This window comes from Pleurodeles waltl, chromosome 5 (genome assembly GCF_031143425.1).
Source record: "Pleurodeles waltl isolate 20211129_DDA chromosome 5, aPleWal1.hap1.20221129, whole genome shotgun sequence".
Classification (NCBI taxonomy): domain Eukaryota; kingdom Metazoa; phylum Chordata; class Amphibia; order Caudata; family Salamandridae; genus Pleurodeles; species Pleurodeles waltl.
This window is the reverse complement of record NC_090444.1, coordinates 1313113159-1313134739: the sequence shown is the minus strand read 5'-3', so window position 1 is coordinate 1313134739 and position 21581 is coordinate 1313113159. Positions and strand designations below refer to the sequence as shown.

Genomic DNA, 21581 nt, shown 5'->3' with positions numbered 1-21581 from the left:
AATTTCCGCAAGCTAAGGCTTGCGGGTGATATTTTGTTACATACTGATGGGATTGCCTAAGCGTGATTCCTTGATGATTTTGTGGCTAGGGTATTTTTATCGACATTTACAACAACCGGCTATAGTCCAGCTAAATGGGTTAATGAACCCTAATCATGGCCAGTCTTACGGTGTCTTAAATTTTCCACTCCCGATTACAAATCGTTTTTTGCCATTGAGTTATCTAGAGGTGATCAATTGACTTATTCAAGAGGGGGCATATGTGTTACTGAGTAAAACGGACAAGAAAGGGATGACTTGTGGTGATTTACCTATGACTAAAAAAAGTGTTACAGAATGTAAAAAAGCGTTTGATCCAAATAGGCACAGCGGAGGCACTCATATGTTGGCCTGGAATATTGCGGGATTTAGGAATAACCTGGAGAATACAGAATGGCTGACTTTTATTGGGTCTTATGATGTGGTTTGTTGTCAGGAAACGTGGGTTACTCATATTAATGTCTCTGTAAATGGTTTTAAGTCTTACTGTGCTGAAGCGACACAAGTGGCTGCAGGTAGAGCTAAGGGAGGGCTCTCTATTTTTGTGTCCAATTCGACTAGGGATGTGAAGATCGAGCAAATTGATTCAAGTTCTAATTACCACATTTTAAAATGTTATTCTCCCAAAAAGTTTCAAATACATTTAATAAATTTTTATTTTAATAATTTCTCATCACATCCCATTCATATTATTGAGGAGTTAAGCAGGGAAATTACAGATTGTAGTGAGAGGGGGTATGTCCCGTGCTCCATAATTTGGGCTGGTAATTTTAACACTGTTAAATGCCCCTATGATGGGAAACATATATGTGGATTCACAGATAACATGGAAGGTGATATGGGGCTTTTTGTCCACACCCTTTATCGGGAGGCTCTCAATTACCTGATTTCATCATTTAATTTGATGTTCTCACCAGATGATTATGGGAAAGGGAGATTAAATCCACCCATCTTTGTTCTAAAATTGTTTTCATATTGTTATCAAGGGATCTGGTGCAATATTCTGTGGACCAGGAGATTGTATCCCTCCATTTTAGTGACCATAATCCTGTCAGTCTAAAATTGCACTCTCTCTAACTAACAAGGCCTCTTGGGGGCAAATCTGCCCCAGTTATCCATTCAGTAAACCTGGGGGTTCACCTTCAGTGGAGTTCCATTGGTCACAGTGGTTTTCTGGAAAACTTAGTTCCAGATGATTGTAAGGAGACCAAAGGGTGTCACTCGGAGTCAGATGCTCCATTTAACATTTTAGGAAATTTTGAGGCCCTTTGTAAAGCTATATCAGGGATGTTGACTAAAAAGAAGATCCTCAAGCATTCGGCCAACTAACTGATGTTTTTTCCACGAATCTTCAGCTGCTCTCCAAGCACTCAAAGTGGCAGCAAATAGCATCCCGCGGATTAGTCGTCCCTTTTTTAAATCCACCATGTTGGATGGTATTATATGTCATATTTTGGAGCAGGAGTGGTTTGACCATTTTTCAACAGTTTTTAATCCTGAAAATATGGAAGGTATAGGGGAAGAAAAGATAGGGTAAAAGTACGAGGAAGGCTGGGTTGCAGACCTTGTGGATCTAACTTCTGTTACTAGTGCCATTAAGAGAGCAATCCCTGGCAAGGCTTCCGACCCTGATGGGGTCCCAGTTGACTTGTTTAAAGCAAATTTAGATCTGGGCACCACTGATTGCCAATGTATTGAGAGCGGCAGTAAAAAATGGACGTCCCACTTCATGAAGGGAATCAATAATAGTCCCTATTTATAAGAAAGGGGATAGGAACTGGCCCGCATGTTATCACCCAATCTCATTGATTGATTCATAATAAAGATTTTGGGCAGGGTTATCCTAGGGAAGCTAGTAGAGTCTTGGGCAGAAGAATCTTCTTTTTTAAGCTTGTTACAATATGGTTTCCGCTCGGGCGTAGGGATGGTAGAGCAGGCACTGAACCTTACTTTCATTTTGGGTAAATAACCTAAGGCCAAGGGAGAGACCCTCTATATGGCCTTTATGCACCTCTCTTGTGCTTTCGTCACAGTGGGTAGAGAGTTAGAATGGGCCAAGATGGAGCAGGTGGGTATAGATACCCACCTATTGGGTCTCATAAAAAGACTTCACTGGGAGACTACCACTAGAGTCCATTATTCAAGGGATGGTGATTGTACAGCCCCAATCAAAGCAGTAAAGGGGGAGAGGCAGGGATGTATAGTGCCCCCCTTTTTATTCTTATTGTATATCAACTCCCTATATTTAGCTCTGAATGACTATATGAAAATTGTGAATCGCCCAGTGCCGGTTTTGCTGTAGGCGGACAATGCTGTGCTCTTGTCTCATACAGTAAACTGTTTGCAAAAACTTCTTGATGGCTTTAATAGCTTTATGACAGGTCTCAAACTTAAGGCAAACCATCAAAAATCATGTGTGATGTCAGGAGGCCCAAGAAATCATAAATTAAGGTTATTTTGCTTTAGGGGAGATCAATTGTTACAATAGCAATGCTTAATTACTTGGGTATTCTTTTTGATTAAAATGGAAGTTTGGAACCAGTTAATATCACAGAGGGCAGCTAAAATGAGGATTATAGAAGTGTCTCTATTTAGATTCGCGAGGAGTCTGGGGCAGAGGCCAATACGTGAGCTGCTCCAGTTTTATAAGAGTAAAAGCGTAGTGGTGGGGGAAACTTATGCTGCTTGAGTATGGGGTTACTCAGCAGCAGGCAAACTTCAGTCTGCAGAAAATGGGTTTTTATGTAGGCTCTTAGCCATCCCAAGATCCACTGCAAATCTTATTGCCCATACTGAATTAGTGGTAGGATAAATAGATGATTGCATAAAGTTGGCTCCACTTCTCCTGTGGATAAAGATATGGAGTAACCCCAAAGTTCAATTTTGTAGGAGTGTATTAAAGTATTGTTTGAAGTCGAACAATGCAGCGTCGATCCCCTGGTTACTGTATATAAAGTGTCCCTTTTATAGTTTAGGGTGTGCACATTTTTTTGAGAAGCCAGAGACTATTGGTGCTAACTCTAAGACAAAATTAATAGAGGTTTATAAGCAGCTAAAGAAGAAGCAAGATTGACTAGTGTTGTAAAACGCTCTGAGGTTACGAGATATATGCAAATAGTAAGACAGCTAGTGTAGAACCATACCTTTTGTGGATAGACAAGTTAGAGTATAGATTTTATCTCACCAGGTTTAGGCTTAACACAATTGATTATTTGATGGCCTTCCCAGCGTGTGGCTCCTGGTTTTCATCTTTTCCACCTTGTCCGTGTAATGGGCTGACTGCACAATCCACTTCACTCCTTATGCTAAGTTGCACATTATACGGCTCACCCAGATTGAGGTTTTTACGCCCTATTTTACTGAAGGAACAGTTTTCATTTTATAAGGAGGTGTTAAATTATCTGCAGCACTTGCCCACATTGGATATTTGTGCTGCGGCGATTAGTTATATTAGAGCTGCTCTTGCTATCGGGAAAATGTATGCACTTCAAATGATTGGTAAGGATGGTATTAAAGGATAAAAAATGTGATAACAAATTAGATGTGAATTGGTGATGTCTGTGTTTTATGATTAGTTAAGATGATTTTAATTTCCTCTTAACAATGTTATTGATCTGCTTTTTAATAAGGGTCTGTATTGTTTTATTCTTTTATGGCTGATTATATTGGCTGAATAAAGATTCATTTGATTTGAGTGAGTCAGAGTAAGTGAAACTATCTGGGAGTGTTGAGTGCGAATGAAGGAATGAGTAAGAGTGAGTGCAAGTAAGTGAGTGAAAATATATTAACGTATCAGAGTAAGACTGAGTGAGAGTAAGTTTGAATCAGAGGGATTGAGTAAAAGTAAGTGTAAAGGAATGGTGAGAATGAATGACTACAAGTGAGTGTGAGTGAATGTGAGTGGGTAAATGTAAGTGAGTGTGAGTATGAACGTCGTGTTATGCTTGTGAGTCTTCCAGTGTCCCTGGCAAAGTGCAAGCAAATATAGGCTTATAAAGGTGCCCATGTCAAAATACTGGCATTTCATACTGGAGACAATTCACACCGTGAAAGGCACCTGCAACAACACACTGGCATTAGAATGCTGGAGTAAATTATTGGTATAACGGGCATCCTTGCAAAAATACTGGTACTGGCATACAAGAGCTAATTCTTGGTGTATGGGGCACACATGGACAAAACCTGATTTTGGCATACTTGTTGTAACTCTTAGCATAGGGGGCACCCTGGTCAATAATGGTGGAAAATTTGAGGTAATTCTTGTCATAATGGTGGTTTACCGTGGCGTATGTGGGGATGTTTAAAACAAAATGCTGGCCCTGAAACACTGGCGGTAATATTTGACATAAAGTTCAGCCATGATATATGGACGGCATTAAAGGCAATATTCTGGTACTGACATATTGCAAGCATTTGTGGCATGAGGACACAATTGACATATGAGGGACACCAAAGGCAAAATGCTGACCCTTGCACAATGGGTGTTATTTTCGAAGTATGGGGCACCCATAGTATATTTGGAAAAATGGGGTCAACAACTGGGTGATTTAAACTTTCACTGGCTTTGGCACACTTTGAATAAACTTGAATAATTCATAAGTGCACATTCAGACCCTGTGGCGTTTCAGCATGATTATGTGAAAATTGTGCTTTACAATTGACTTTGCCCCCATTTTTAAATTTTTGGTGGGGGCAGAACTTGCCTACCCTGAACCCTCTTAGAAGAGGTCTAGTTTACTCACTTCACTCGTTTGCCACAATTTAGGGCATGTATGACGCCCCACCACTTTGAAAGATCAAGCCAGTACCCTAATATAAGTGGTGTCTAAAACAGGCATTTGTCTGGTTTGTTTTGTTATATTAATCATGCAGTTATTAAGGCACTTCAGCAATGCCCATTATTGTGATGTCATCATGGTTATGGTCATATGAAATCACTCCATCACTTCACGGGTGGATTTGGAATCAGAGGTCATGACACTTCCTAGAGTGCCAGTAATATTATAGGGTGTGTTTTCACATGCACTACTCATGGCATTTTGGTGAATCAACGTCTATGTGTTGATGAAGCTGTCCAGAAAACTGAGTTTAGAGCATGATTTACATAGAAGAAAGTAATCGTGACTTTCATTGGAAAATAAACAACCAATGTAGAAATTAACTTCAAAATGCAACCAGTCTTTGTTATATAAGATTATATCAAGACTTTGGCGGTCATTCTGACCGCGGCGGTCGCCGCCCGCCAAGCGGTTCCCGCCGAAAGACCGCTCCGCGGTCAAAAGACCGCGGCGGCCATTCCGGCTTTCCCGCTGGGCCGGCGGGCGACCGCCAGAAGACCGCCGGCCGGCCCAGCGGGAAAGCCCCTTCAACAATGAAGCCGGCTCCGAATGGAGCCGGCGGAGTTGCAGGGGTGCGACGGGTGCAGTGGCACCCATCGCGATTTTCACTGTCTGTACAGCAGACAGTGAAAATCTTTGTGGGGCCCTGTTAGGGGGCCCCTGCACTGCCCATGCCAGTGGCATGGGCAGTGCAGGGGCCCCCAGGGGCCCCACAGCACCCGTTCCCGCCATCCTGGTTCTGGCGGTGGACACCGCCAGAAACAGGCTGGCGGGAAGGCGGTCGGAATCCCCATGGCGGTGCTGCAAGCAGCGCCGCCATGGCGGATTCCCTGGGCCAGCGGGAAACCGTCGGGAAACCGCCGGCTCCCCTTTTCTGACCGCGGCTTTACCGCCGCGGTCAGAATCGCCCAGGAAGCACCGCCAGCCTGTTGGCGGTGCTTCCGCCGCCCTCCGCCATGGCGGTCATGGACCGCCAGGGTCAGAATGACCCCCTTTGTTTGGTGCTAGAGACACCAAGAATTTACACTGTAACAGCACTGTAGTGCTGGTGCAAGAAAGCTACAACACATTAGGTTTTCAACAAATGAATATTCTAGAGTATCAGTAGGTGCAGCTTGAAATCTGTTTAATGAAGTACAGAGAATCTGGAGATATGGAAGTCATACTGTTATGGAATGGGCTATTAGATATGATGTACAATTTACTGGAAGTCACACTATCACTGTGTGCTGGAAAGACAGCAGAAATCTGCAGAGTGAAAATGGCACTAGATTTTTACATGTTTTTCTTGTTACAGAACCCTCTTTCACTTGCAACTGGGTTTTACGTTTTCTACCGCCCACTGTCCCTTATAAGTAATAGCCAGGATATGGCTTCCTGGGGATGGAAATCACTTAAGGAGCGACCCGATGTATCATATGTTGACTGATCCATGCATACTACAGATTCCCATACTATCAACATGCATTATTTTATTATGATATTGTTTTTGGTAAGAGAGCAACATGTTTTTAGTTAGAGAACAACTTTATTAATATTGCCTATGCACTGTCGATGCATTAATTATTAGATGTGACTTGATTGATCCACGCATTATAGTTGCAGACTTTGGTGTATACACCTGGAGCGTCCTTCGAGGCGCACTTGCTAGGTCCCCAAGAGACCACACCCTGAAGCTGCCCGTTGCACGCCAGGGGTCCTCCTGAGTCTCCCTGCAAAAGAACCCCAAAAATTGCGCATTAGATACTGTAATTTGTGCTTAGTGACAAAACAGACGTCCCCTTGTGTTAAAACATTTATTGCAGCCTCTTAAAGAGGAGTGGCCTAAGGACTTTTGCATGTAGAACTTTTTTTTAACAATGGTCAGACTCTGAGGGCTTTGTAAAGGTCACAGAAGCCTAGGAAAGTGGTGCCAGACCACCCAGACCATGACAAACCTTAACTGAACGCTCCGTTTTAAACTATCACATGTAAAATAATATTCCTGGCTTACTTGTTTCATATCCATTATATGCAGGAATGGAATGTTTCTTGTGAATTGTGGGTTTTGAAGCCGCTCTTGTTTCAGCAAAAGGGGCATTCCTTTGAGTTTGTCATTGTGAATTTTGCCGTCGCAGCTCAGACACCGCCCCTGCCAAGCAGCGTATCCTCATACGCACTCGCTGTCAAGGAAGCCATAGGTGTTGTAAATCCAATGACCAACTGCCCTTATGACAGGGGTCGAAATGTGCACTGCGAACACACATTTCTTTGTATTTTATCGCAACCACATGAGTAAAGTAGAAGGTGCAACTACAGAATCATTTTTAGAACATTGGAATGTTGGGAACTGCTTTGAAAACAATGGAGTACTCTGGGCTTCTAATAGCAGGTAGAAGCCCAGAGCTCCAACATTCCAATCTTTTTGTTGACAGGTGTTGCTGTGAACAAAGGCTTCGCTGAACTGAGGGGACTCTCAAGCCCCTTTATTTTATTTATTAGAGCATTCTGCCCTCTAGTGGCAGAATATCCTAATAGCCTTATAGCACGTAGCTGGGCTCTACCGGCATTAAAGTCCTACTCTCTTGTTAAAGGCTTTTTCCTTCGGCTCGGGTCTTTAATGCTTAAGTGGGCCTTTAATGGATAGTATAGCCCACTGCACCGAGTTATAAGGCTATAATAAAAATAATAAAACTGAACCAGTAACAACAACAATAATAATAATAATAATAAAAGCATTATTATTATTATTATTATTATTAGTAGTAGTAGTAGTAGTAATAGAAGTATTTTCAGACATAAACAGGGGTATGTCAACCTTATACACCTTCTACAGAGTGTGTATTTTCACCTGGAGTGACTGAGAGAAGAGACTGGGTTGGGTGGTTGACATTGATAGCATACCTATATACACCCAATGCGCTTTGAAACAAGGGGGAAGGTATGTTGTGGGCCTTTGACATAGAAATGTTATTATTCATCTGTCATCATTGACTCCTTTTCCTTTACCACCTTTGAGACAAACTGCACCAGTTACAGACACACCAATACCTGTCCCTCAAGCTTGCTCCTTCGGCCACTACTCCTTCGATCATATACTAGTGGTGCTGCTGCCTTATGCTGGGGCTCTTGATTATGATGTACCACACTGTGGCAAAACAGTTGCAAGCGTGACACTTTTATGTCTGGGGATGGAGAACCCCTCTTAATTATTTAATGGTATAGAGTGCACGGCTACCAAAAGGTGTCCTGGTGCTAAAACCAGTAGATTCTCCTGTACAGTTCAAATACCCATTACTGTTTAAACAATCAGGTTTCTAATTGCCTTTTAAATGTCAAAAGATACGAGATGCACCTCATTAAAAAGGTAATAACTTCCAAGCCTTCTCTACCTCAAAGGCAAATGATACACCCATGTGTTAGACCTGGCATCCTTAGACTGGTCTTTCTCCAGACCCTTTGCCTTTCACCTCCTGTTTTGTCGCTGCATCTTTTTGTTGGCCTTAGTACTCTGAGCACTTTACCAGTAGTAACCAGTGCTAAAGGGCATGCACCTCTCCCCTAAACATGGTCATATTGGTGTATCTACAACTGGCATATTTCATTTTCTTTGAAGTCCCTTGTAAAGTGGTAGACCTATACCCAGGACCTGTAAATTAAATGCTACTAGTGGGCCTGCAGCACTGAATGTGTCAGCCACTTTAGTAGCCCTCAAACATGTCTCAGAGCTGCCATTGCAGAGCCCGTGTATGTAGTTTCACTGCCACTTCGACCCGGCATTTAAAACTTCAGCCTTAAACTACCCTTTTTTTTTTACATATGCCACCCCTAAGGTAGGCCCTAGGAAGCACATAGGGCAGGGTGTCATGTAAGTAAAATTCATGACATACTTTAACATTTTGCATGTCCTGGTAATGAAAAACTCCCAAAGTTGTTTTTCATTACTGTGAGGCCTGCTCCTCTCATAGGCCACCATTTGGAATTCCTTAATATACTTTTACTCTGTCATTCCTGTTCAGAAAGGAGTATCTACAGCATATTTCATATCATTGGAATGGTAATGATAAATCCTCTTTACTGGTGAAGTCAGATTTATTATTACTATTTTAGAAATGCTGCTTTTAGAAAATGGGCATTTCTCTGCTCTCACTGCTCTGTGTGCCTGACAGTCTGTCTCTAATACATGTCTGGTCTGGACTGGGTGACAGCTGAATTTGTGCATTCCCTTCAGACACCCACAACACTGGATACTCAACTGCATCTGCATTCGTCTGCATTCTGATGGGTCTCCCTGGGCACAGAGGATGAGAAGGGCTCACACTTACACTTCAAAGGGTTGTGGGCTAAGCTCACACAAAGGGCTGATTACCCCCAACTGATAGTCTGCAGCCGGGGCTGGAATGAAAGGGGAACGTGTGCACTTCAGAGCGATCCTTGGAAGTCACCCCCCACATCAAGGGCACTTTTTGGTATAAGTACTGAGACTCTGACCTCCCAGAGACCAGTACACTACTGGACCTGAAAAAAACGCTGCTGGAGTAAAGACTGCTGTGATGTAATGATTGCCACTCTGCCAGGATTGACTGTTCCCAGGAACTGCTGCTCTGCTTTGCTGTACTGCCCAGCTGCCTGCTGATCTCTGCCTTGCAAAAGACTAAATTCAGAGTGACTCCTAGGGCTTGCTGGCTTGCCCGTGTTCTCCTTGAGGGCTCAGGTACATCAAAGACTTAGTGCTTCATCTCAGCCCCCCTGCATCATTCAGAGCATGTCTGTTGACACTGGCATATCAGAGAAGTGAGCACAGTGCTTTATGTCAGCCTCAAACTGTCCTGAATGTGCCTCTTTCTGTTGGCATATCAGAGAAGTGAGCGTGGTGCTATATCTCGGTCCACACCACCCTGAGTGTGTCTGTTGCTGCTGGCAACCTGGAGAAGTGAGTGCGGTGCTTCTTCTCAGTTCCACACCATTCTGAGCATGCCTGTTGCAGCTGGCATATTAGAGAAGTGAGCGTGGTACTTCATCTCAGCCCCACACCACCCTGAATATGTCTGTCACCACTGGCACCCCAGGGAAGTGAGTGTGGTGATTCATCTCAGCCCCCTGCACTGTTTTTCTGATTAGTGGAGGAGTAGCTCCTCTGCACTGCAAGGGCTGGAGGAGAAGCAGCCGCCCAACACCTGAACAAGAGTACATTCACCTGCAGCAAAACGGGCCTGTGTGAGTAGCCCATTGACTGCCCCAGCGGGCTGCATTACTCACCAAAGGTACTAAAACAAAGGGGCACACTGAGTCCTGAAGCAAACTTGTTACATTTCACTACGCATAAGGAATTACAGTAAAGACTGTAAGAGGAGCCCATTAAAATCAAGCACTGTTTTGACCTTTACCTTTAAAGAAACATAACTCGTGATATACTGATTGGATTTTTGTCGTTTTGGTCTTATGTTTTTCACATACATAATCTCTATGTTTCCAAAGCCTGTGTGGAGTCTTTTTGTGGTGTTTTCATTGGGATGCTGTGTGTGTTGCACAAATGCTTTACACATTGCCTCTTATGATAAGCCTGCCTGCTCTGCGCCAAGCTACCAGAGGGTGAACACAGGTTATCTTAGGTGTGTAACTAGCTTACCCTGACTAGAGTGGTGGGTTTTACCAACCAGAGGCTCCCATTTCTAACACCGCCTAAAAACATTCCTGATCTTAGGGATTTGAAAAAAGAAAGGTGGACCTAGATTGAAGAGAGAGGCCTTTTGGGATTAACTGTCAAATAAACAAAGGACCTTGAGTACATGGAGTTTAAGCAAAAGCCTTACTGTGGCATTATGTACCAGCTGTAGATGCCCAATGGTATAGGCAGAAAGTCCTAGGTACAGCACTTCAGCATAATCTAACAGAGTCCACCAGCAAAATGGAATGAGTGTTATCCGGGAGAAAAAGAAAGATCTTACAGAAAATCTTCAGCTAAAAAAAAAAGGATGATGTGACTTTTACCAAGTATGTTTTGAAGGAGAGTTCATCATTAAGCACAGTCCCCAGATCAGATTTTTAACATTCTTAACAGGCAAAGAAAAAAGGTCTAGAGAGTCAGGCCACCATTGAGGACCTTTTCTTAGGTGGATTACCTAGCACCATCACCTCAGTTTCACCTGAATTCAACTTCAGAAACTTTCTTTAGTTCCAGTCAGCCACACACTCATGCCAGAATAAAAGTGCACATGACCGCATTGTTATCATCAACCAATTGGAGAATTATGTGAGTATTATCTCCATAACCCATCCAGGATAGATGATGCTCCAGAATCAGCCCTGCAAGAGGCATTATTTAGAGGATGAATATTATGGGGTTCAGTGAGGAGCCCTGTGGAACTCCACATAAAACCTGCCTAGCTCAAGAGGAAACTTACAAACGGTCTTGCTGTAGTCTGCTAAAAATTACAAATCCAATTGAAATCCGGTTGTATAATTTCATGCCTCCAAGCCTGTCAAATAGTGTGGCACAATATAGTGCTGATGGCAGTGTAGAGGGATAAAGGGATGAGAGTGGCAACTCTGCCTTAGTTCAAGAACAGTGCTTAATTTGAGACAGTGGTTGCCTTTGAGAGCCACTGGCGCTCATTTTAGGGGACCGGTGTTGATTTTTATGCATCAGACATTTACAGATAGCAAGAGAGGGAAACCCCCATAAAACAGAATAAGTGAAGAAGAGAAAGATGAAAAAAGAAACAAAAGAAGAAAGTGGAAACCTGCAGAGTGATATGAATGAGCAGCTGGCCCAGGCTTCTGAGCAGAGCTTTAGGCACCAGCGCTCATTCTTTTACAAATTAACCACAGTCCAAGATTATCTGCGGTTCATTTTGAATAGCAACAAAAGCCACTTTTGTATCATAAAAGGCAAGGAACCCACTTTCATAGGGTTGAGAAGCAGGTTTGGTGACAAGCGTTATCAGCTGAAAGTTAATAATCTTCTTTATGAACTTTGCATAAAAGGATAAAAGTGAGGTAGGGCAGTGGTTGCTGACAACTAAGGGATCCAAGGAGGGTTTCTTCAAAAGATAGAGAGTATAAGCTCTTTTCCTGTCTAGAGGGAGATGACTAGACAGAAGAGAGTAATTAACCAATCTGCAGATTACCAGTTATGTAGAATAAAAAATGTAGGCTAGACAGGGCTCCTCCAAAAGCATGAATTAAGGAGGATCACAATTTTTGTCCAGTCCTTCACTCCTCTCACTTGCAGGACTAAGTTCATTCCTGCACCCACCAACAGCATTTACCAAAAGATCTCCAGCAAAGAGCCCCCTTGTGGGTCTGTTGGGCATTGCAGCATCGGCCCAATGTGGATCAGGCACGATGATAAAACATGACACCCATTAGGGTGTGTGAGGGCTCTTGCATCTGATTATAGAAGTCCCCAGTTGATCTGTGTCAAGCAGTAGGGTCCAATTGGGTCCCCCTGTTCGGAACAGTGTACCTTGATGTATTGCATATCATTGAACCTATTCAAGGTTCAGAGTGGCTTGCCCCAGTGGTCTTAGCATGCAAGTGTGGTAAATCATTGAGGTTGTGTGTTGATTTAAAGGATCTGATCACCAATAGTTGGGTTGATCCCCAACCATTGCCCAACACTAACGAAATGTTGGCACACGTTAAGGGTGCAATGTTTTGTACATCATTGGATATGTTACCTGCTTACCACCAGGTTGAGTTGTGCCAAGAATCCAGACAATTCACATCTTCTGTCACACCTGGAGGTGCATATTACTATGTTCGGATGCCATTTGGATTAGCATCCGCTTCTGCATTTTTTCAGAGATTGATGGGCAATATGCTTAAAGATACACCTGGAGTCACTTAATTTCAAGATGATATCTTGGTGTATGATAAAGATAAATGTGAACATGACCAAAGGTTAAGATGTGTTCTTGACATACTGAGGTTTAGTCAGTTGACATTAAATAAGGATAAATGCAAGATTTCTCTGGATGGTGTAGAATATTTACGATATCATGTATCAAAAGATGGGGTAAAACCCAAAGTCAAAATCTTGGAAGCAATTGAGAAGGCTCCTAAACCTTGTGGGAAATTTTGCAAGTAAGACAGCATATATAAGGGACCCGCTTAAGGAGAACACAAAGTATATTTGTAATGATGAGTGTGAAAAGGTGTTTGAGTTAATTAAACACAACATTGTTATTGCATGCCCCCTTAAGCTGTTCACTACCAATGACATGTGTAACATTTCCACTGGTGCCCGAAATTTAGGTCTTGGGGCCATACTTATGTAGAAGCAGAGCAATGTGGAGCAAATCATTGTGTTTGCTTCAAGAACTTTGAGAGGTGCAGAGACCACTTATTCCACGATAGACAAGGAGGCTCTTGGTTTGTGGTGGAGTGTACAGTACTTCAAATATTTTGTGTGGGACAGCAGATGTATATTAAGAATGGGCAATAAACTATTGGTAGACCTATTTAGAACAAGTAGGGGCAGAAGACCTACCCACTGTATTGCCAAATGGCAATATAGACTGCAAATTTTAAGTACAAGTTAGAGTTTGTGGCTGGTGTCAGAAATTGATTTGCTGACTATTTGTCAAGATTAACATTGTGTGAGTCTGGTTCCCAGATAGAAATGGATGATGACTTGGATATGGTGTGTGTGGTGAGTTACATTAATGTTACTATGAATGGTGCTTTTTCTGATGATGAGTAGATGGAAGCATCAATAGTTGACAATAAGATATAAAGTATGATGGAATTTGTTGCCAGTCATTGGCCTCCTGCTCAAAACATTCAGGAGGCCATAATTCCATATTTAAGTGTTTCTGATGAGTTGTTGGTTTTCAATGGTGTCTTGCTTAGGTGTAGATTGTTGTCAGTTCCATTGGAGTTGCACAACAAGGTTCCAACTTTAATTCATGAGGATTGATATTTGTGCCATGAAGCACAGATTAGGTTAGGGTTTTTCATGGCTGGAGGATTGACATGGCTGTGCAACATTTTGTCTGTGAGTGTAGTGTGTGCGCCATGAGTGATAAGACTTACGTGATTTGTCTTATTCCTATTACCCCTTTGACCACAGTTGAATCACCATGGCATAAACTGGCTTTCAACATATCTGAACCATATGGTGTGACAGCACACCAAAATATGCTTGTGTATTGAATGACTACTTTACTATGTGGCCTGAAATCAAATTTGTGGACAGTGTGAATACTGGTGTAGACATTGATTTCTTCAAATAATTGTTTCTGAGGGAAGGGTATCCTGAGAAATTGGTGACCAACAATGGCACCCAGTTGGTGTTGAGGGAAATGAAGAATTAAAAAAACTGGCTGGCATAAAGCACATTGGAACATCTTTATATCATCCCCCTAGTAATGGGTTGGTGGAAAGAACTAATCATACTATTGAGGATCTGCTCCATTTGGCATTGGTGAATGGTTTGAAATAGAAGTCTGTGATGAGAGATATGATTTGGGCCATGAGAACCATGTCTCAAAAAAGCACTGGTATGTCACCTTTGACCTTATTAAGGGTCAGGGTTGATATGAGAAATTGAACAAGGAATGGATGGATCAGAAAGGTGTTGATGTTGTGACGATTGCCAGTGCTGTGGATGTGAGATATGAAGTGCAAAAGAAATATATTGGCAAAGGTTGTAACAGAATGCTTGCCAAGATGGGTGATTGGGTTAGGCTCAATAAACCTGGTCATGTTCAGAAAGGATGTTCCTGTTTTTTGGCTCCTGTTCAAGTTAAGACATTGAAGGAACATGTGATGGGAGGGTGTGGTACAAGAGCTTTGTTTCATTGGTGTCTGACTCCAAGTCCACGTATGTGTGTGAGAAAATGGGCGTGGGAGCACAAGAGTGTGTTGAAGTGGGGTATGACCAGTGGCAACTTAGGTTCCTCAGATAATTAGTACTAGCCCTGTGAAATGTAAGGATTTGGTGAACAAAAAGTTATGTATTGTTTGCTACCTACATGGGTATGGTAGTGGTTGGTTCTCTTTTCGCCTTGAGAGATTATGTTTGTGACATGTTTGTATTTACATTTGCATTTTGTGTTCATGTTATCAAGGAGTTGTTGGTTGTGTTGATCAACTTAAGTTTATTTTGCATGCATTTCGCTTTCAAGTTCCCTATCCCACTATTGGCAATTCTATTCCAAAGGGTACTATTTTTTTAAATTGTTATTTGGTGTGCTACTTTTATTGTTGCAGAGAATTCCATTCTTATTTTTTTTTGGTTGTGAAGGGGGGGTGAAGAGTGACATATGTGGAATGGTGGGTGGCATTGGTTACCTGCATAGAAAATTGGGGTGCGGGGTTCTAAGGATGACAGTTGCTGCTGACTGACGTGGCTGGCGGTCCAATAAAGCTTTGCTCTCCTTACCATAGTACTTGTCTTTTCAGAGAGGCAGAGGAGGGAAAGAGAGAGCGAGAGAGAGAGAAGGAGAAAGTCAGAGAAAGAGTGAGCGAGGGAGAGAGAGAGAGAGAGATTGGGCTTTTACATTGAAAAGTTGATGACTTTAGGTGAATACCAGTGCTCATTATATGCTGCCATTCCATTCCATTGTCTTCTTTGGAGCCCTCAATATTCAGGGGTTTTAACATATAGTTCAGGGTGTAAGGAATGCCTTGGAATTGGAAAGTCAATTGCTTCAACTGTGAAGGCCCAACTCATCTTACTTCATGAACATCTACTGAAATCATCTTGCTTGTACATTTGAATACTCCTAATAAGAAGGACTGATTTTTTTCACTTCATGAATGTGACAAATTGTTTTTTGGTTGAGTGGGTGAAACCCTACTCAAGCAGCAGCACCAATCCTCATCAGAGTGAACCACAAAAAGTCACTAAATTAATTTGTGCATAACCATCTGGTAGCTTGGCACAAAAGCAGCCAGGCTTAACGTTAAGGCAATTTGTAAAGTATTTATGCAGCACTCACACAGTAATAAAGTAAAAACACAGAACAAGAAAAATCCCAAATCAATTTAGAAAAATAGAGTATATTTTATTAAATTATTTGACACCAAAACAACAAAAACCAAATCAGTAGAGCCAGAGTTATGAACTTTTAAAGTTTATAGTGAAAACTAGAGCCTAAAAGATCAAAATGCCCAACTCGGACATCTATTTGCGAGATACTGAGGCAAAGTCAATAGTTATAGCGACCACGCTGAAGCGCGGTTCAGATACGAAGGGGAGATTGGACCCAGTCTCAGCTTACCTTCGGACTTAGAAGAAATTCTTTGAAAAAATGTCTGAGAAGGCAAAATTTAAAGTGGGAAAGCAGACAACGGTGTTGGAGGATGAGGGGTTACCATTGGGGACCCGCAGGATGAAGTTGCGGTCACGTTTTCTACATTCAGACTTAGTCCCTCATTACAACCCTAGCGGTCAGTGATAAAGTGGCGGTAATACCCCGAACAGGCCGGCGGTAAGAAAAATGGAATTACGTCCATGGCGGAAACCGCCAACACTGACAGACACTTTAACACCCTGATGGCCACGCGGTAGAAACAAACACTGCAGTGGTAACTGCCAACAGACAGGCGGAAGACAATGTACCGCCCACACTATTACAAGGCACCAATCCGCCAGCTTTTCCGGGGAGGTACCAACGCAATCAAAAGCACGTCGGAAACAGTACACAGAAGGGAAACCATTCACCTCTCAACACTCAACCAACAACCAGGACGCCATGGAGCCCGAGTTACAGGTCCTGCCGATGCTGGTCTACCTCCTCATCTACCAGGAACATCAAAGACGGCGGCGACGACGATGGTGAGTACTGCACCTAGCACACCAGGGAGGGGAGGAGGGAAAAGAGAGTGACACACGCACGCAACACCCCCACCCACAAAAACACACACACACACACATATCCAATCACATCACAGATACACCCCGTCACCCCCTGGAAGAACGCAATGACCAAATGAAATTAGTCTAACGAGTATAATAATCGAACAATCAGATAGGCCAACATAAATTTGAATCATCAGTATATACAAATATTAACAGCAAGTACACATGTCCCATTAAATGTCCGTGGACCATTGGTCCCAAAAAGCATGGGCGAAGCCCACACATGACACCTGCCTCAAAATGGAGAGAACACTGCAGGGGCATCAGGTTGAAAATAAACAGGCACCTCAGGGGGAAGGGGAGGGGGGCACCTCAGCCGGATGATGGGACAACGCCACTGCTCCTCGAGGGGGCTCCATGCCCACTGCTTAGTCCTGGGGAGTGCAAAGCCACAGTCTCTCAAGTCTCCCAAGTGGGTGGTTTGCCCACTGTTTGGTCCTGGGGAGTGCAAAGTCACAGTCTCTCATGTCTCATGTCTCTCAAGTGGGTGGTTTGCCCATTGTTTGGTCCTGGGGAGTGCAAAGCCACAGTCTCTCAAGTCTCCCAAGAGGGTAGTTTGCCCACTGTTTGGTCCTGGGGAGTACAAAGCCACAGACTCTCAAGTCTCCCAAGTGGGTGGTTTGCCCACTGTTTGGTCCTGGGGAGTGCAACGCCACAGTCTCTCATGTCTCTCAAGTGGGTGGTTTGCCCACTGTTTGGCCCTGGGGAGTGCAAAGCCACAGTCTCTCAAGTTTCCCAAGTGGGTGTTTTGCCCACTGTTTGGTCCTGGGGAGTGCAAAGCCACAGTCTCTCAAGTCTCCCAAGTGGGTGGTTTGCCCACTGTTTGGTCCTGGGGAGTGCAAAGCCGCCGTCTCTCAAGTCTCCCAAGTGGGTGGTTTGCCCACTGTTTGTCCTGGGGAGTGCAAAGCCACAGACTCTCATGCCTCTCAAGTGGGCGGTTTGCCCACTGTTTGGTCCTGGGGAGTGCAAAGCCACAGTCTTTCAAGTGGGTGACATGTTCCACTGGTCCTGGAGGGGGCTTTGTGCCCAGAGTGCTTCATCCTGCGAAGGACTGTGTTAGTGGATGCTTTTCTCCACTGGTTCTGGAGGGGGTTTTGTGCCCAGAGGGCTTTATCCTGCCAAGGATTGTGTTAGTGGATGCTTTTCTCCACTGGTTCTGGAGGAGGCTTGGTGTCCAGAGTGCTTCATCCTGCCGAGGACCCTGTTAATGGATGCTTTGCTCCACTCTTTCTGGAGGAGGCTTGGTGCCCAGAGTGCTTCATCCTGCTGAGGACTGTGTTAGTGGCTGCTTTCCTCCACTGGTTCTGGAGGGGGCTTGGTGCCCAGAGTGCTTCATCCTGCCAAGGACTGTTAGTGGATGCTTTTCTCCACTGGTTCTGGAGGGGGCTTGGTGCCCAGAGTGCTTCATCCTGCCAAGGACTGTGTTAGTGGATGCTTTTCTCCACTGGTTCTAGAGGGGGCTTGGTGCCCAGTGTTGCAGCACCAGGGGTGTGGCAGTTCCCATTCCCTCACCTGGGTGTCTAAGCCACGTGATTTTCCGGTAACAGGTAGCATGATACTCCATGGAGGCAGAGCCACACTCCACCTTGCGACGACTTAGGCTTTAAACTGCTGGAAGTGCCAGTGCTGGTGGTGCCTCATGTAGTGTGTGCAGGGTCCAGGACGCCTCCTGCAGCCTCGTACGGCTGCCCATTGGGGATGATGCTGATGTCCGCTGTAGTGGCGCTGGCTGGGCATGTCGCGGGGCACGTGGCTGCAGGGGTGTCTGCGGCAGAGATGCTGCCGGTGGTGGCCGTGGTGAAGGTGTCTGTAGTAGTGGAGGGAGACACCAGGCTGTCTCCTGCTGCCTTGGAAGGCTGCCCACTAGGGATGATGCTGGTGACTGTAGTTGTGGCAGCGGCCATGCAGGTGGCGGTTCAGGTGGCGGTTCAGGTGGCGGTTGTTGCGGAGGTGCCCACAACAGTTGAGGTTGCTGGCCTGTCTGGATAAATCGGGGTCACCAGTCCCTCACCTGGAGGCTCCGTGCCCTGAGGTGACTTTCCTTTGCTCTTGAGTTCCTTCCCCACCTTGGCAGTCGCTGCTTGGACCTTGGCACTGTCCTCTGTGGTTCTGGAGGAGGCCTTGCTGGGTGGGTGGTGCGGCTTTTCTCTCCTGCATGCTGGCCCCTTCTTTAGCTTGGCAGGTGGCAGAATAGGGTGGTCCCTGGCTTTAGTAGAGGGCACACTGGCAGCACTGATGGGTGCCCCCTTCGAACCTCCCCGACTTGCAGGTTTCACAGTGGACGACGATTTGGTGGCTGAGGTGCTGGTCTGGGCTCTAGACAGCCTGGCCCTAGGGGAAGGACGGGGGGAGGTTTAGGGAAGAGGTCACGGGAAGCCAGGAATTTTTTTTGGGACACACTGGTACAGGAAGATGGAGGAGGTTTGGGAGTGGAGGATGAGGTAGTGGTTGTAGGAGGTGTACGTCTGCTGAGTTTGGGTGAAGGTGCATGGGTTGGAGGCTGTTGTGAGGTGGATGGCTGTTGAGTGGGTGTGTGCCGGTGCTTGTGTACTTTGGGAGGAGGGCTCACAGGCACAGTGGGAGAAGACACAGGGGAAGTGTGAATGGTAGTGGGGGTTGTGATTGCACGTGAGCGGTGTGTTGTGATGGTTGTGCTGGTGATGGAGGCAGTGGCTGATGATGTAGTACATGCAGGTGTGAGTGGAGACGAGACTGGGAGTGACATGGAGGACGTGGAAGAGGAGGACACAGTGGAGGCAGTGGATGTTGGTGTGTCTGCATGGGGATGGTGCTTGTGTGAGTGCCTGTGGGATGTGTGGTGCTTATGTTTGCCTGAGCCACTTTTGTGTGATGATGTGTGTGCATGCTGGTCTGTAGGTGTGCTTGGGAGAGGCTGAGGAAGAGGGGATTGGGTCTGGGTAGTGGAAGTTGGCAGGGGAAGGCTGGACACAGGGACAATGGTTGCCATCAGTGCTGAGGCCAGAGCCTGAAATGTTCTCGGTTGGGCTGCGCCAGAATGAATGCCCTCCAGGTATGCATTTGTTTGCTGCAAGTGCCTCTAGACACCCAAAATGGTTGACTGCCCAACAGTGAGGGATCTCAGGAGGTCAATAGCCTCCTCACTGAGGGCAGCAGGGCTGACTGGGGCAGGGCCTGAGGTGCCTGGGGCGGAGGAGATGCACACCCTCCTGTGTGAGCGGACACGGGAAACACGCTGAGGGGCTGCTGGGAGGGCGGTGCTGGTAGGGGGTGTGGCGGCTGTACCTGTTTTTGCGGTGGGCACAGAGGTGCCCGCCACCGCAAGGGAGCTCCCATCAGAGGAGGAGTTGCTGTCGTGAGTGTCCCCTCCTGTCCCCGTCATGGAGCTCCCCTCGCCCTCTGTCCCACTGGTGCCTTGAAACTCCGTACATTCACCCTCCTGGGCCATGTGGGTTGCAGCTCCCTCCTGCTCCGGTGCAACTGCTCCTCCGCCAGATGATGCTAATACACACAAGGACAGGGTGACAAAACATGAAGGGGGGGAAGACAGAAGAGACACATGGTCAATGCCAGCAACACCTCTACTGTTGGCGGATACAACACACAGGGAGCAGGACTAGGCCCTGCACTAACAGTTCTTAGGAAAATCACCGGCCAATGGGGGAATATGCCTAATCCCATTTGCTGCACACCTGCAACCCACAGGAGCCTGACTAGTTGTAGATGGCCACTACCACTTTTGGGGTTGGAGTGCCACAGAGCCAGCCTAATAAGGGACCTACCTTAGCAAGTTTGCCCTGGCCTAGGGGAGCCCACAGCCCACATCCCCCACCCAGACACCTCATAAAGCACGCAGACTCAGCTGAATGAGATTGTACTCACCCCTTGCTTGCTGCTGTGATGCCCTCAAGCGCCCATCCAACTCCAGGTATGCCACCGCCAGGATCCGGAACATCAGGGGGGTCATGGCGCGACGGGCACCCCTTCCACGTTGGTAGGCCATCCCAACCTGGGCCTCTGCCATCTTCTTGCTCCAGCGGTGCAGGTCCTCCCATCTCTTTTGGCAGTGGGTGCTCCGTCTATGATAGACCCCCAGGGTCCGCACTTCCTTGACGATGGCACACCAAATACCTTTCTTCTGGTGGGCGTTGACCTAGAGGAAAGGTAAAGGAGGAAAGGAAATTACTCTCCCATCAAGCCAATCATACTCATTGCCCACCAGTTCCCACCCATGCCCTGATGCACATACACTCACCGTCCTCACATGCAGGCCTCAGCCCCCCCAACATGTCTCTTCCATCCACACCACTCCATACATTAATGTCCCAAGCATCATGCTGACGGTGTACTCACCTGTTTGTCTGGGGGACCGTAGAGTATCGTGTACTAGGGGAGGACCCCATCCACTAGTCTCTCCAACTCCTCCGAAGTGAAGGCAGGGGCCCTTTCTGCAGACACTGTAGCCATTGTCGCTTCCAGACTTAGGACACAGCAGCACTTGCATCACCGCCGGCGTACATCGTCATTGGCTCCTGGAACCCATAGGGCCCAATGATAACCAATGCTGAATTGCGCGGCGGACTTCGACTGCCTACTACGATGCTGCACAACGCCAGCGCAGTTACCTCATTTCCCCTTATCCCTCCTTACAGGTCAGACAGACGCCATTTCAGGGTGGCACATCGCATGGCACCTAACTGCGTCACAGCACATTTGGGCAGCAATACGGACAGACAACGCCACACACGGATTTACTCACATTAGTGCAAAAACACCTGGGCAACCTATGTGGTACATGACCCTCTGCTCACCATTCTCCTCCATAGGGCCCATCCGCTGGGGCAGCTGATGAGATGGCATCATCCTCCGGTGTA

At 45.7% G+C, this 21581-nt stretch overlaps 1 protein-coding gene across 1 annotated transcript in view; it reads right to left on the bottom strand.

Annotated features, from left to right (window-relative positions):
* Positions 1-6436: 6436 nt before the first annotated feature.
* LOC138297114 (trypsin-like) overlaps positions 6437-21581 on the bottom strand; it is a 77656-nt gene continuing 62511 nt past the window's right edge. Inside the window, exon 6 of the mRNA XM_069236614.1 lies at positions 6437-6589. Within this exon, the coding sequence (XP_069092715.1) occupies positions 6437-6589 (153 nt within the window). The remainder of the gene's footprint in view (positions 6590-21581) is intronic.